At 32.9% G+C, this 17675-nt stretch overlaps 1 protein-coding gene across 1 annotated transcript; it reads right to left on the reverse strand.

The window, feature by feature from the left end:
• Positions 1 to 2201: 2201 nt before the first annotated feature.
• LOC127865680 (leucine-rich repeat and transmembrane domain-containing protein 2-like) lies at positions 2202 to 3748 on the reverse strand. Its single transcript, XM_052405607.1, has 2 exons — positions 3568 to 3748; positions 2202 to 2277 (listed from the first exon to the last, which is right to left on the reverse strand). Exons 1-2 carry the CDS (start codon positions 3732 to 3734, stop codon positions 2202 to 2204), a joined length of 243 nt encoding a protein of 80 aa, XP_052261567.1. The 5' UTR covers positions 3735 to 3748.
• Positions 3749 to 17675: the final 13927 nt, after the last annotated feature.

Consider the following 17675-nt stretch of genomic DNA (forward strand, 5'->3'; position numbering starts at 1 on the left):
TAGACTTTACACTTTGAGGTCCAAAGAAAAAGTGAACATGCGTATTAAAGGTTGGAAAACTGAACATTCAATTATAAAAGAGTTTTATTGGATTACTACGCAATAATGTTTTAGTAAGAACAGCCGTATGGCTAAGTACTATGCTTTCAAAACCATTGAAAACATTGTATACTTTCTTGAATCTCAGAAAAGGGGGGAAGTAACATATGTTATATTGTAATGTTTATGCTCACCAGTCGATAACATGTTTAACAAGATTTAAGTCCCTTGGATATTTTTTTAAATAAAGATAGTAATGGTTCAATATATTTTTGTTAAATACGTTACAGACCATTATTAAAGTCATTAAAAATTATTTGGTTTGTATAGAACTGTAGTTTGGCAGAACGTTCGTATTTTATTAAAATGTATCGTAATCATTATCTTCATTATTTAACACAACAACAACTATATCATCATCATCACCATCGTCATCATCTATGTTTTGTACGCAGCATCACACTATCAATTTTTACGAGATCTTGATTATTTTGCACACTATTAGCATTAAACTAAGCTATACTTTATAAACCATACATTCAAGTACTATATCAATAACAACACAAGTAAAATACTAGGACCGTTACTAATCTAGCTAAAGTCCTTCTGCTATTAACCGAACAGTATATTGCAAAACTGCTTACAGTTTATTCAGATTAACCTTTACACTAAAACAAATGACCTTCATTAAAAAGAAGCGCCATTTAGTTTAAATATTGTTTGATGTTAAGTTATAAATAATCAACGGTAAACACAATCAGACACAATGTGTTTTACATCATTAAACACATTAGAATGACATAATATACATATTTAATGATTTTGATGCAATCGTTTTAAATAAACTAAATGTATTTTCATCAGGAAGCTTAAACAAACTCTATTTTTATAATGCATGGACGAAATGTTCTTATATTGTTGAAAAAAAATATTGCAGGAGAGTATTTTATGGATACTAATTAATTATTGATATATTTTTATTCCACACTGTAACACAGTTTGGTTGTTATTTCTCATAAGCCAACTGATTTAAGAGGGAAAAAATGTATTGTAATAATTAAATACAGATATATCGTAAACAATGAATTGAGTTCTTATGTCACACATACACTCCATTCCACTGTTGTACTCACTAAACATGTTTCTAAATATTCATGTGCGAAAGTATAAGTGATATGAGTAGATAATGTGTAGGGCTCTAGCGGGCATACGTTTAAGTTAATTGCGGCGCAAGTGTAAAATAAAAAACTTACTTAAAGGCTTAAAATCTCCGAGTATGTGAACAAATTATTCAAACTATCAAGGTTCACAGGTTCACTTGCTCATAATTAGTTTCACGACACTTAAGTTTAGGATTGTTAACTGTTTTAAAAGGCGGGTTAATTTACCATCCTGTGTATTCCCCATTTGTAAGGAAAAATAATATCTTGAAATATGTTATTTCAATAGTTAATTAAAAAACAACTATTGAGCAATAATAGTTATAATATGTATAATATGTATACAACTAAATCAAGTTAATCGCTGCATGTATGCAATAAAATAAAACTGTTTCTCATTAGAATGTTTTACCAATTTAAATACATTTTTATTAATATATTTCAAACGATAATTGACACAGGTGTATCACTACTGCTTAAAATAACTTAACAATAACACGAATTCTTAAATCAAGTAAACATATATCTAGATTTGTTCCATGCATACTGTGGTTAAATATAGTATAGGGCAATAATTAAATCACAATGAACAAAGAAATCCCATGATAAAAGGTAACAATCTAATGGCTAAGGGCAAGGCTATTTGTTTGCATACAACGTCCATAATGAAACAATATAGTTATTTTAACGCGATGATAATCAGTTATTGGTCACAAAAAGCGTATATCCAGTAATTGTTTCGTATATAGGCATAGTAAAATGATACTTAAAACAGTACTTAATTTTGCAAAATTTCGGTTAAGCAAAGTTTTTCTGGTGACCGGTTTAAAAATGAAATTGTATTCAAAATAATAAAATAACACATAAATATTTCTTTAAATACTGTATTTTATATTTGAGAACGATCTGAAGTGATGCATCAATCTGAAGCAACTAGGAAACAATTAGGAAATTATAATTTCACATTCATTATATGTTCTGCGTTTGAATTATGAAAACAACTTACAATTTCTCAAGGTTCGTCAGTCCTTGAAATGCATCCGCAGGAATGGATGCGATAGAGTTGTTGAGTAATTGCCTGGAATAAAAACAAAGTTAACTGAAGTGATCAAATAATAATATTCTAATGCGAAACAAATAATCATGTATTTCAAATAAGCTAAAATTGGTTAATGTGCATCTGCTTATGCCTCTAAGCAGGAAAGACTATAATCAAAATTACACGTTCCAACATCAAACATCACACTTAAACAAATGACATACATAAGACAACGGAACACATCAGAGACAGTTCTTCCATACAAAACACCCCGATAAATCATCATCATCATTATCATTATCATCATCATCTGAGCAATATACGAAGCACCATCCCATCAAATTTGGCGAGGACTTGTTTTGTTCGCATACAATTCACATTTAACTAAGCACCAATTTATAAAATTAACTATAAATATTAGTACTGTATCAACGACAACACAATTGCGTTGAGCGCTACAACAACTAAATAGCTGCCCTTATACTACTACACACCTAACAGTACATATTCAAACCGTTTACAATAAATTCAGATTTAACCTTAAGTTTTTTCTTATTATATTTATTGAAAAGCGCTGTTTAGTTTCAATAGTGTTTGCTGTTAATTAATTAAATTATTAACGGCAAAAATAATGACACAAATAGTGCTTTAAACTAATAAAACACATAAGCAAATATTATTAGTTATTGATCACAAAAAGCATATCTGATTATGATGATGATGATGATGATGATGATGATGATGATGATGATGATGATGCTGATGATGATGGTGGTGATGATGATGATGATGATGATGATGATGATGATGATGATGATGATGATGATGATGATGATGATGATGATGATGATGATGATGATGATGATGATGATGATGATGATGATGATGGTGATGATGGTGATAATGGTGATGATGATGATGATGATGATGATGATGATGATGATGATGATGATGATGATGATGATGATGATGATGATGATGATGATGATGATGATGATGATGATGATGATGATGATGACGATGATGATGATGATGATGATTATGATGATTATGATGATGTTGATGATGATGATGATGATGATGATGATGATGATGATGATGATGATGATGATGATGATGATGATGATGATGATGATGATGATGATGATGATGATGATGACAGACATACAGACAGACAGACATACAGACAGACAGAAAAACAGACAGACCGACAGACAGACAGACAGACAGACATGAAGTTAGACGGATATACAGCCATTCAGTCAGACAGACAGACAAACAGAAAGACTTTTAACACACACAACAGCTGATAATTGTTCCGGTACTTACAAGGTAGTGGTAGCGTCTGGTAGGGAAAGGGGTATGGTCAACAGCTGTTGTCCATTGCATCTTACGACAGTTCCGTCGCAATGGCACGTCGCTGGACACTGGCACCTCGAGATACCCGTGCACAGCGCAAGAATCACCGCCAACATGACCGCTTTGCACGTGGACATTGTAGTATGTGGTGTTTTCTATAAAAAATGAGCACCCGATTGTATAAACAATTACACCAGCACCCGCTTTTATAAACGCTGGTTAAAGTTACCGCTCGTTAACATTCAAACCTTGGTAAGTTTGCGGTTATTCAGGTATAGTAACCTTCAAGGTAACTCGATTGTATAAACACGATATACCGAAAAGTAACCTAACCGCGCATAGTGGAATTTAACCACCGGTAACTTTAACCAAAACATTCCCACAATGCATTTTCTAATGACGTAATTTTCGCGCGAAGTGTCACGCTTATTAACAGCGAAATGTATTTTTTTATCAAATTCATTTACAAATGAATTCACAATAAAATAAAGTATAAATTTTACCTATGAGTTCATCAAAATGACCAGGGACAAATTGATAATGATGTCGGGATTTGCATCATTTAGCGGAATCCCTGGTGCTTCCAAACTGCAAGAGAGTGCTTACAAAAGCGTCTATTCTTCTAGTTGTTCTAGATGTAACATAACAATGGACATACATGGTCGTCGTAACATGCTAGACTATTCCTCTAATTTGGCCTATGTTTACAATAAACTTACTTTCTTTCTTGTACAATAAGGAATCCACCATAGACAAATAAAACATTGTTCAAGTTTAAATATATATTTGTATGCAGAAATCTGCAAATGCCACCGAGTGTGGTTAACCGTATGTGGTTAACCGCCGGTTGAACTGTTTATACAATTGGGTGCAGCGGTTAACCACATACAGGCGGTTAAACGTCAGTAACTTGTTGGTTACTGGTCGGTAAGCGTTTGTATAAATTTGGGTAAGTTATACCGATTGGTTAAAACCCAGTTAAAACATACCCTGCTTCTATAGGTGGGTATGTTCAAATAACAGAGAGGTTACTTACACAAAATGGCCGAGTCGCGCGTCATTATAAAAGCTAACCATCGACGACCTTGACTATTTCGACCAGTAAACAGACAATTGAAGCGACTGACACTTTATTTGACTTAATTTACAGGACAATACCGATTTCCGACTTCGGACGACCAATTTAAGGACGCACAGAATGTGTTTTTTTATATTCTGTTATGAGTATGCAGTGTGTGATCCGATTCATCAATGGCGCCCATGTTAAAATCATTTCTCTGAGAACAGGGAACGACAAAAGTACAAACAAAAACTAAAACAAGTTCGAACCTACCTTTAATCATCATTGTAATCCATACATCCATTCAACTCAATAATTGACGATTTTGCATATAGGGTCTTTAATAAGTATTTAAGCATAGTTAAATAAAGACCCTTATGCCAACTTATCAATAGATATATATTCAAATGAATTAATGAACTCGACAAACTTTCTTCTTCGTCACACGCTACGTCATACACTCTACGGTACTGATGTTCAAATGAACCGGATCAGTTTATCAAATAATAGCCGTTGATACACTCGGATGCATTTGCAGATTTCTGCATAAAACATATGTTTAAACTTGCACAAGTTTTATTTGTCTATGGTAATTGCCCTTTTTGTACAAGAACATAATTTAATATATAGCCTACATACACAAAGAATGGAAAACATTCCATTACTCAACAGATAAATGAGTGGATAATACCCCCGTGTACAAAATGGGACATTCCAAATGCAAATATGGTGCTATTTTTACCATCTTATACTTTACACATCTCTATGCCTTACGTGAATTAAAACGGAAAGCAAATATTGCAGATTATTTATGAATTGTGCAATATGTGTATGGCTTGTTGTTCATTCTAATATGTCAAAAGTATATCCATGGATTATAAACAATGCACATTGTACGAAATAAGGAAATTGTGATAAATTGACAATGCAAATATGTCAAAATACAGTACATGTACATGTGAAATAAGTCGTTTTTTATTAAATCGACAAAAAAGACTCGCACTTTTATCAATTGCAATATGCAAGATTGGACTATAGACAGAGTGATTTTCGGATGTAAAATTTTAAGTTAATGATATACTCAGCGTTGTGCTTTGTATGTGTAAAAATCGTTATTTGGCGAAAGATATTATTTTATAACGCAGTCATAAAAACGAGCTATAAGCCCAATGAGAACAATAGGCTAGCATGTAACGACGACTATGTATATTTAACATCACTTTAAACAACAAGAAAAGTATGCGTCTTTGCAAGCACTTTCTCGCAGTTGGAAGCACCAGGTATTCCACTAAATGATGCAAATCCCGACAACAATATAAATTTTTCCCCGGTCATATATTCGTAAACACTTTAAATAATTTGATGAACTCATAGTTAAAATGTATACTTTATTTTATTGTAAATGAATTTGTAAATGCATTTGATTAAAAAAATACGTCAAATATATGTCGCTGTTTTTTTGTGTGTTAACGAAATCGACGCGTGACACTTTGCGCGAAACTTACGTCATTAGAAAATGCAGTGTGGGAATGTTTTGGTTAAATTTACCGGTGGTTAAATTTAACTTTGCGCGGTTAGGTTACTTTGCGGTATATCGTCTTTATACAATCGAGTAACCTTGAAAGTTACTAAACCTTAATAACTGCAAACTAACCAAGGTTTGAAAGTTACCGAGCGGTAACTTTAACCAGCGTTTATACAATCTTCAGGCCCGTAGAGTTTTGAAAAGGGGGGATGCGAGTTTTTGCCGGCGAAGTGGGTGTGCGGGAGCAATCGGGGGCTTTGGAGGTCCCCCCCCCCCCCCCCCTAGAAAATTTCAATAATGAAACATCATTTTATACGGTGTTTAACCCGACACTGGTATGCGCGCACACATTTTGTTTACATATGCAACAACAAATTTATAGAATGTTAAATCAACAATAAGAACGGTATAAAATATCATTATTTATTGGAATCTTGGAATCTAAGATAAAATTGGTGTGTTTTACCATTCCAACATTCTACCATTTTAAATCGAGCAAATCCAATTAAAATTTTTGCCTTATTTTACAAAGCAATTGTTTGTCTGCTACTGTGGATAGTACCAGAGGCATAGCTTTGCTCTAAACGTGCTAATGGTGTGTTGTACAACAAACACTGATTAACAAAACTGGGTCTTCTCTAATCTGCATCAATACTTAAAATAAATCAAAATGGTACAACTGGTTACTTTAATTTTTTTTAAACTATTTTTGACAATTTAGTTATCTTTTTTCTAAATGTATTTCCGAAACATATAACACTTAAGGCTCCAGTAAGACCCAATAACCACAAACTACTGGTCCTATGTTCTCAAAGTCCTTAACAATGTATACCAGGACGTTAAAGAAAAAAGATGTACTTATTTGCCCATTATATGCTCAAGATCCGCCACAGTTGATGAACATTTAACGTTGACGTCCACCTGATCATATTTTATAACGTTTTAAATTCATTATAACAACTGTTTAAGGGTAGAACATGCCTAGTGTCAAGTTTGACATTAAGTGTTGGTTAACTACAAAAAAACTACATTGCTCTGTAGAAATGATGTGTTTTCTTGTCATTCAACAAAAAAATTATCTTGTCTTGACCATAGCTGATATTTTTGTTGCTGGAAACCCCTTCGGGGATCCGAAAATGGTTGTACGGTGATATATCAACAATACAACGCATTTTGTCGGAAATGCTGTGCACCATGTGTAATTGTTATAAATCGTGGTAAAATCAAAGTTATTAACCAGTGACTAATTAGTCTTCGGCAATAGTCATAGGGTGTCCTTTGATTTCAGTCATTTTCGAAAGCTGACATAACATTCCATTAATAATTAGCTTAAATGTATTTTCATTTTTATAGGATTATTTATTTAAGGAAATCAAATTGTTTTTAGATAATTGTCGCAAAAAGGTTATTGGACTGGGATTTCAACCCACAATAAGTAGGCTTCGTCATTGTGTTATGATATCTGTTAAAGTTATAGCTTTTATACAGACATTAATAACGATGACACAAGTTACAAAACAATCATTCAGTATCAAATATCCTTAAATAAATATCGATTTCATACGGATTAGGGTGTCAGGTTAATAATTTTTCATTATACAGAAAACAAATATCCATTTATATCAAAGATTCAAATTCCTTTTCTCGCGGACCGGCTTCTTAGATCTTTTCAAAGTTTGCTGTCAAAACTTCTGTTGATTTCAACAATTCTACGTTTAAAAATTGTAAATAAAAATCATGCGCTATATAGGAAATGACTTAATTGAGATATGAATTATATGGTGACCTGTCGGTTGCATATTGAATACATTATTTTAACGCTTAAATACGAAGACTCACTGGGTTCCTGGAAAAATAAATTACCGTTTTTGCGTCAAATAAAGTTGTGTGCAACTTAAAGTTCAATTTTTTTACTTGTCAAAAAAGATTGAGTGCGAACGCACCCAACGCACCCCCCCCCCTGGCTACGGGTATGATCTTGGTGCTGTTGTGTGGGATTTTAGATAATATTATTATTTTAAACTATCAAAGTAATCCAAATAAAAAGAATGTCAACTGTATAGTGCACACACTTTCTTCTTATTTGGCATCAATAACTGTTAAAAGTATTATTGTCAGCGTATTCACATCGCTTCACTCTTGTTGAAACACATTTTATTCTTAAGATAATTTGAACATATATGGCAAATAATTTAACACGTATATGCGTTATTCCCAATTGATTTTCACAGTAGCCTGCAACAGGGTATTCTCGAGGCACTAAAGGAATAATCGTTTGCGTGGAAACACCGTATTTATATTAGATACATGATCGTAGTTGTATTTATCATATTTGTTTATGTCGGTATCCAAAGCAGATTAAACGTCAAGGTAATTATTGAGAACTACATTTAACTATTTTGATTATGATGCCACGAGTGCAGACGGTGTGGAAAATAATTATCCTCTAAATACAATAAATAAGTTAATGTAACGTGTCATTAAGACCGTCATATTTTTAAGTTTATATTCACCAATTCTGTATTAAAGAAGCAATTTTACCCGCTCAACCTCGCATTAGGGCTTAAACGGTAAAAAATGGTAAAGGAAATTGATATGTTTATTTAAATATTCTATGCAGAGATACGTCTTATAGAAAAAAACACTCGTTATAATAATTATGTAATTTTGTGGTGACTAGAAATTGAGGATCATGATAATATTGATAAATGAATTCCAAGTTAAGAATTGGCTTTTATAAGTATCTTGATGGAGAACTGTGATACTTAAAGTACCCCATACATATGGGAATACAAACACACATGGAGTTTCAAAGTTGCTTAAACATGGTGTTAGATTTTAAGTATGCATGTGGGCAATATCGTTTTAAATGCAATATGTTCAAGCATTTTGTTGAGATTTCAAGCAAAATCATGTATCATTTTTACATCTTACCAATATTTGACCGTATCAATATGTGGACATCAATAAATACATATAAATAAGATCATGTGTATTTGTTTACTAGCAATTAATTATTTAAGAATCTAACGTTCTCTTAAGAGAACGTCAAATGCTTATTCTTTACATGCGTCTTAAAAAGACATCTTTTAAGATACATGTCGTTGCTAACATCATTTTGAGTTTGTTTTATTTTTCCTTTACAACTCCCAGTTTATAAAAAACAGACGTTAAACAAAAGTTGCATAATGCGGACTTATTGTTTGCCTCATCGTTATAATATTCGGTGGCATTCAATTTAAATATTCCCTCAAAAAATTATGCTTTTTTGAGACCAGTACTGTCGTTTGTATGTGCATTAAACGCGGTCTGTAAATGTGTCAAGTAATTATTTCAAAGCATGACAATAATAAATAATTAAATGGTATTTTGAAGTGTGTCGGTAATTATATAAGTGATATTTGAATTGTTGGACAAACGGCTCACGAAAAACCGGCAGTGATTTTAAGCACTGACGATCTACTTTTTATACTACCATCTGATAGTTTGCAGCCACGGACATTCGACCCCATACAAAGTCGATTACAAAACAAAGTACGTGAACATTTAGTTGCACTTTTGGACTGATACGTTTAATTTAGTAATTGGGTTGAAACAAGAAGGCGCTATTTAAGAACCAAATGATTTTTTCAAAGGATACATTTACCTATCCGTATTATATTGTTAAAACACAATAAAACAAACAATTTCTAACAGCATATCGTCAATTCCTTTACCAAAATAATAACGGCAGTTGGTCAGAATGTACCGTTACTATTTTAAAAAGAAAAATTGTTTAGATTATATGGATGCCGGGAATTCCGGTAGTCGAAGCTGTGTGTTGTCTAGTTTCTCGAAGAGTTTGTTCAGATGGGATTGGTAAGCGATAATGGCCTTCGTAAACTCTTTTGTGTAAATCTGCTTCACTCACGGTGTTAATCCTTGCGTCGTCGTTAACATGCTACATGGTATGTAGACGGTGATTCTCGAGGTCGTAAATTACTCGATGGCAGTTGAAAAACAATAGTTAAATACCGGAGGAAAATAGTCGGGAGACGATTGGCTGGTCTGACAAATTAATCGGGTGCTGCTTGATCAGGCGGGCAATATCAACGGACGCCAATCGACCTGGTCGACACATTTACAATATGCAGATTGTTCGGGAATGCAAAAAACGGGGCAAGCCGATTGTCATGATGCCATCGTCTAAACATAACACATTAGCAACACGGTGCCATAATTCACAGATGGAGGACACATGCCTGATTATTAAACGCAATGTATCATATATCCATGTATTCAATTGGCGTTGAGCAGTCATGACGTGGAAAAATGAGACGCAAACATTTCTAAACGGATGCTTCAATAAGATATGTAACATATGGTAAAAGTGAAAAAGTCATGTGTCCAAAGCAGATTATTATATATTATAGTATTTATAAATATTAAAAGTTTATTAAAAATATAATATAATAAATATTTAATAAATATTTCATTATTATAATTTTTACTTCTTTATGTATCAAATTAAGCCGGAAACGATAAATAAATCAAAGTACTGACAGTACTGGTATGATGATGCTTTTAAAGATGATGGGTATAAAAGCATCAATTTAAGTTTATCTACATAACCACACATTTGTATGTGGTTACGAACATAAATTTGGCTAGATACATTTTCGATACCCAAAAATATATGCCAAACAAAATTTTGGTACGAAAAAAATTTGGGGTAAGAACAAAAATTGGGTACAAACAATAATTTGTGTACGAATACATTGGGTACGAACAATTTGGGGCACGGAAAAAAATTGGGGGTACGGGGAATTAGTATCCGTAGGGATCATGACCCCAAATCGCACACTCTCGGCCCTTTCCGTAAAAACATCAGATACGTACCTAGAAGGCAATAGTATGAATACACATTTTGGAAGCGGTAATGCGTTTCTACCTACGCGCGTACAAATGTAAGCGAAATATGTAAACAAAGCGGTAGCCTGTCAGGAATGTTTGAGTTTACGAAGAAAGTTTATTGAAGAAATGTACAGAACATATATTAAATAAGCAACGGCAGTATTTTTCGCATCCACATAATTGTTAATAGTTTGATATCACAAAATGAAAGTGAAAGACAAACTGCCAACGTGTTGTTTTTGCTGGCACGAGCGGGCGATTACACTTAATGTGTTCACATTATTGCCATAGGCTTTGTCAACGACCTTTATAGTATGGGTTGCTTTGTGATTATTTATTGCTATCATGTAACTGCATGTTACGATATACAAAGTATAAATAATGATATAAATATACTGATTGAGTTTATAACAAACTTATTACTTTAAAGCCAGGTCAATTAAGGACTTAAAATACATTTGTTGTCCTGATGTCATGAAGACTTGAGATATTGATGCACATATAGTATCACGATATGGGGTGATCTACCAATAAAAAGTATATTTGATCTGTGTTTTGCAGGCTTTTTTTCCATGACTGTGAAAGTGAAATTTCCATGTTAAAAGAATGTCAAATTTTTCTGAAGTATTTCATTCAACAGTTGATGAACTGTTTTGCATATAATTTGCCATTTTAATAGGTGTTTGTTAGGTGATCAACATGAGATGAACAGGGTGTCAGAAAAAAGGGTATATATTTGAGATATGGTCAGGGCTTCATATAGAAGCGGTTAAATGGTATACATTTTATATCTGGCCAGTGCTCAAGAGAAAATGGGTATACATTTCAGAACATTTTACCATTAAAAATTGTTTAAATACCCCTTGACTTAGGCTCTTAATTCATCTAGCATGAACATGTGTACTATATATTTTTAGCACTTATAATATTTAATGTACACATTTAATCTACCAATGTGTACAGATACTACTTAATATATATTTGACTGTATTGAATGTAGGCACTAGCTAAAATATCCAATAGAATAAGATCAGGGGGTGAAATATAAATCGCCTGAAGATCTGAACATGGAGCTAGGTTTATATATATTTAAACACACTGATAAAAGAAGTTAAACAATACACTGATATTACAGAGGGAAAATAATCCCCTCCAAAAAACTTGATGCATAATAATTTTTAATAATAATGTATAATATTTTTGGATCTGGATCTGGATCTGGATAAGTTCACAGCAGGACCTTAATGAATGCTCGCTGCGGGGGAGAAATGGGAGTGACTTACATTTTGTATTTACTTTAATTCACTGAAATTCATCACTGAAGTTACAGTATGATCTAATTTGATATAGATGTAAATGATGGTATCAAGCAACACATATTCAATAATTATCAGTATAAATTAATGACATGATTTTAGTATCATTAAACTGATTTCAGTCAAGTTTATCATTCATATGCATTAATGGTGTTCATATTATCAATGTAAGTATTCTACATGCAAATATATTTGAAATAATACAGATTGATATACTGTATATAATGTAACGCCACATCCAAGCAGTCCATCAAACCATTCCAACCGAGCCTTCTTGTGTGCCAACGCACCAGCAGAAAAGTCAAATGTCATCTAGCATCTACATTATTTACAGAAACATGTTAACATGTGTATCTGCTTGAAAAAAAGATAATCTTTAATGAAATCATCTGACCATGCATGTCCTAGATTTCAAAAGCAAGGCCCTGGTCTGACACATTGGTAACATTAACGTTAAACTTTTACCAGGTTTCTGAAATTAGTTCTTTATTGAACTATGTAAGAAAAACTTATATAATCACACCTTTGAAACGTTCCACAATTCCATAACAGCAAATCTGGATTTAAGTGGTGCATTTACACCTAAGCTCTGTCACAAGAGTGCTGGCAAAGTCAAGTCACATATTTAAATCTAGGCCATGTCAAACTCAAAGAGTCAAAGACAAGTGAAAGATACGTTCATTAATTATTGTTCAATTGTTAACTACTGCTGTGAGTTTTATATAATATAACTGATGACCATCATGTGGGGGAAAAATTCACATTATATTAGTTTATCATGTTAAGCAGCCTTTTAGATTACAAAGTTTGCCAGTTTTCAATGTCGCTTGGGGAGATCACACCAGCAGTGCAACCTTCTGCAATCAAAGTCGACACTATGCCACTAGGCTTTTAGGAAGATTCTGAAATGTTCGATCCCTATAGAGCAATCAAACCAAAATTAAGTCAAATATTGCCGACTCGGTTTTATTGAGTCGGTTCATGAGAGATTATGAAAGGGGCAACATCTCTCACGCCCACTAGCAGCGCCTTAAGTAGTATTCAATTCTCAACACGAAAGTGCATGATTCATTGGTCCCGAGAGACCAGAGACCACTTGATTAATGTTTGAAATAAAATCATTTGATTAATGACAATTTATTATCTGAGCCTTGTCACAGGGAAAGGGCAGTCTAATCAGTATCCAATTAAACTATTTGTTATTGTCAGAAAACCGCTTTTAAGCAAACAGCTTCCAAGCGATCGAAGGCTGATTCGGTTCCAAACTGGCCACAATCGCCAATGTCTATTTTACTGTGACACAGTTCATTTAACTTAAAATTATATCAAGTACTAAAATATAAAGAAGAAATAATACATACCAATAAAGAGCTTGTAATCAATGTTGAATTTCAGGACAGCTTGGTGATCTGCAAATCCCATATACTATTTTGATATCGGGTATCATAGTCATTCAATAAGTCGCAAAATGCTCGAATACAATTTATAAAGCAAAATGTGACTTAAATTGATAACTTAAAATACCAGTATGCCAGTTTTGCCGTGTCAAGCTGTCAAGATCCAGAAAGTTATTCATTCACATCAAATATACCCTTCGAATTCCATCCAGTGTTGTCATTAGCGGGGATTTAGTGAATAAATAACTCATATATCCTAAATGACATCTTCTAACTAGACAAACAAGCCGACTTATAGTGTAAGAAAGTTTTGACGCGAGTGTAAGCATTATCTCATGGGCGAGGTCATTGTTGTATGTTGAGGCACGAACGACAACTCTGTTAGGAGAATGTTATAAATGATAATCAGCGAGGTATGCCGATTGAGAAAATTACACATACTCAATGGGGACTGGCTCGGTCTTTAACAAAGTCCGCCATTGTAAAGAATTTATTCATGGCATGATAACCTAGACGAGCTGCTTCCTCATAACGTATACATTGTGTATGTCGCGGCAATGAACAAAACAACATCATTAAACATGTTATTACGTTTTGCCAAAATGGGTGTTCATAATATGTACGATATATAAATACAATATATATGATATAAATGCTTGATAATTATCACTTATAATCGGTAATGAAAAAATGCGTTCAATAAGCATACTGTGCATTATTGTTTTTTTCAGTTGTATGTTAAAATTATTATATTTGCCATTCAATTGAAAGGAAATGCAACGGCTATTATGCATCTTGGTTTTGTGAATGTGTCGATGTTTAGTCGTAAGACCACCTATACGTTGACTCTTTTTTTAACTCTTTTTGTACAAAATGCAAGTGAATGTGTTAATACAAAATTTTGGTACTGCTATCATTGATTTATTATTTAAGAATTAAACTGTTTCTTTCGAAATGTCCAATCGATATACTTACTTAACACATTCCTGCATGCATAAACTTAACGTTACTGTAACCAGTGCTTTTGCCAAGCAGTCAGTTCACAGTCGTTAATCACGGGAGATTCATTCATACATGAGCCAATGCTTCCTCCAAAATGTCGATTTTACAAGGCCATTTGGTTTTGTATGTTGTTTTTTTTCAACATATTTCGCATTATTTTTAAAATCGGCCAATGCAAGTCGAATCAGCAAATATAAATTCATCCAAACATGTACATAAACACTTAACGGCCGTGCATTTCGCATACATGCGCGAAATCTAGCGAATCAGAACAACACAAATCAATACGTTTATATATTTGTAACATTACTATTACCGATACAATATAATTATAAGGAAATTAAAAACTGCTTATCACACAAAGAGCAACGCCCGAGTGTTGCAATTGCATCTGCCTTGGAATGCAAGTTAAGGTTCATGTAGAGGCTTCATTTTGAAAAATGTGGGACCCCTAGCATTGAACTCAAATTTGACTAAAGGAAGAGTGCCACATTGAAAATGTATACATATATGCTTTAAAGGATGTTTTTCCTTCAAACTGCTACCAATTTTGTACATCAACGTATCATAACATCCACAAAATCAATCAAAATACAAAGCGATTTTAACACTAAAATAAACATTATTTTTAAAAATCTGAATCATGTTTATTCCACGTATTTCGGCGGAAAATTATATAACTAGTGAATAATATCGACATTGACGAGGGCAAGTTACGCTTAAATAGTAAAAAAAGTTTACATATCTAGAAATATCAAAACTCGAACACATGTCATTTCATCACCATGGGGGAGGCCATTTTTAAATCAATAAAATAGAAAGAAACATGCTAAAAACTCACTCATCGCCTAATTGACATTCCAAACGGTTGACGATGACAAATGCATTGGATTGTAATCTTTCCGTTGATGTTTGCAAACTGCACGATCAGACCTCATAAACACTCAAAAGAATAACTATGTAAGAAGCATTTCACCAATGTTTACAATCGTTGTCGAATCACACGACATATATTATTGCGCATAAAATAGTACGCTTACAGACTGATAGAAAGATCGATACGTAACTCTGTTCAATACATCACGGTATACTATTCTATAGATAATATATAATAATACATCGCTTTAACAATCTAAAAGTAGAAATAATTCTTTTAAACGGAGTTTTTAATAACGAAAGTGAAAACAACGGAAGTTGGATGGATAGTCTGTGAGATGCACATCGGCTCCAGAAAAACAATACAAATAAACTAAAAAAGACGTGTGGGGGACAATTTTCAGCTGGATAATATTTGTAATAAGGTAAGTGATGATAACTCTACGTGGTCATTTCTATTATTTAGTGCGATCTCTTGCTGATTAATGTTAAAAGTTGTTTTACTAGTTGCCACCCAACTGTCAAAATAAGTATTGTGTTTTCTCAGGTATGTGTATACACATACCCGTTTTTCTCACCACTGCACGTGGTTTCGACCGATTTGTTTTGCACGTTTTTCTACGGATCACAGCGATGGCTACGCTTTCAAAATGGGTAGAAGGAATAGAAATATAAAATCAATCGTTTGCCAATTTCTTTTTATTCCTTTACAATTTTACATGTCGTCTGCAATCTATTTCAATTTGAGATGGTTTAAAATTTGCAATTTGGTTGAGAGGTAAATAACACAATTGTTAAGCCTTTGAAATAGAATTGTGACTCTTATTATCCACCATACCTGGATTTTTAAAAAGTAGTTACGTTTTAGTTATTTTTAGAACTTTGTTTAGGATATTTATCCAAAAAAGGCAGTTAAATAAAAACTCATTTGTTGTTTTATGACAATAATTTTCTGTGAAATGTTGCTAACTTGACCTTGTATATGTATATAGCTTTGTATTTATTCCACTTAAGGTAGTGCATATCCTTCCTAACTTTAGATTGAGATTTTGTAAATTAGTGTAAAATATATTGGTTTTAAACCAAAATATGAATAAAGCACACAAATATTGACTGTCAAAAAATGTGTTTATGTTATTCTATCCGTCTTTAGCTTTAAAATGATATATAGTTTGACCATATTGTACCACATTCAATGAAGAAAAAACAAAGCGAAGTTTAAATGAATTTTATCCCCCCCATGAACCTTAATTAAGATCGATATATATGGCTGATTAACTGGTTGAATAAAGTCCCGGTCTTCCTTTAATAATTCTATGCTTTTAACTAGGAAGTGTTATGGTATGTTTTCCGACCAGAATCTTTGACAATATGTGAAAATACTTAAAATTGCGACAAATAAATGTCTAATTTCACTAAGTACTACCAGAGACGTTTTTGTATTATACTATTGGGAAACAGATATTTACTTACCTCCGTCTGCCCTCCCTAAGTATCTGTTTTTGTGTCATTACCACCTTTAAACCTTAAACTAATCTATTTGCTAACAGACGCTCCACTATTCATAATCGGATCGCTTTTCGTCAAATATTTTCGAATGAAATTCGCCTATATGTTGACACAATTACACAATCATTCGACTGTAATGTTTTTTATTTGACAAGTTAATAAGCCATGTAACGTTGTAGCTACAGTGATCACCCAAACATTAAGTATGATTTAACTGAATTGATTTTCGAACATTATGTAATAATTGAAATGAATTCAGACAGATAATATAAAACAAATAATACGTCATTAAAACTTCTTAAAGGCCAAATTAAAAGGTTCATGTAAGTTCACTCAATATTTTAAAAGCCAATATCTTACTTTAAGGTAACATATCAATTTTGTATATGCTAACAGGGTAAACTATATTAAACCACACATTGCACACACGATTCCACAACATTCGTCTCAAAATTTACTCTGTGGAGAACCAACAAAGAGTCTGAACACAATTTTAAGGA

This window comes from Dreissena polymorpha, chromosome 1, assembly GCF_020536995.1.
Source record: "Dreissena polymorpha isolate Duluth1 chromosome 1, UMN_Dpol_1.0, whole genome shotgun sequence".
Classification (NCBI taxonomy): Eukaryota; Metazoa; Mollusca; class Bivalvia; order Myida; family Dreissenidae; genus Dreissena; species Dreissena polymorpha.

Bases quoted from the DNA above. Each gene is read 5' to 3' on its own strand.
- LOC127865680 (XM_052405607.1), bottom strand. From the start codon at position 3,734: ATGTCCACGTGCAAAGCGGTCATGTTGGCGGTGATTCTTGCGCTGTGC. The intron at 2,278-3,567 runs GTAAGTACCGGA...TTTTTATTCCAG, and splicing joins CCAGACGCTACCACTACCTT to GCAATTACTCAACAACTCTA.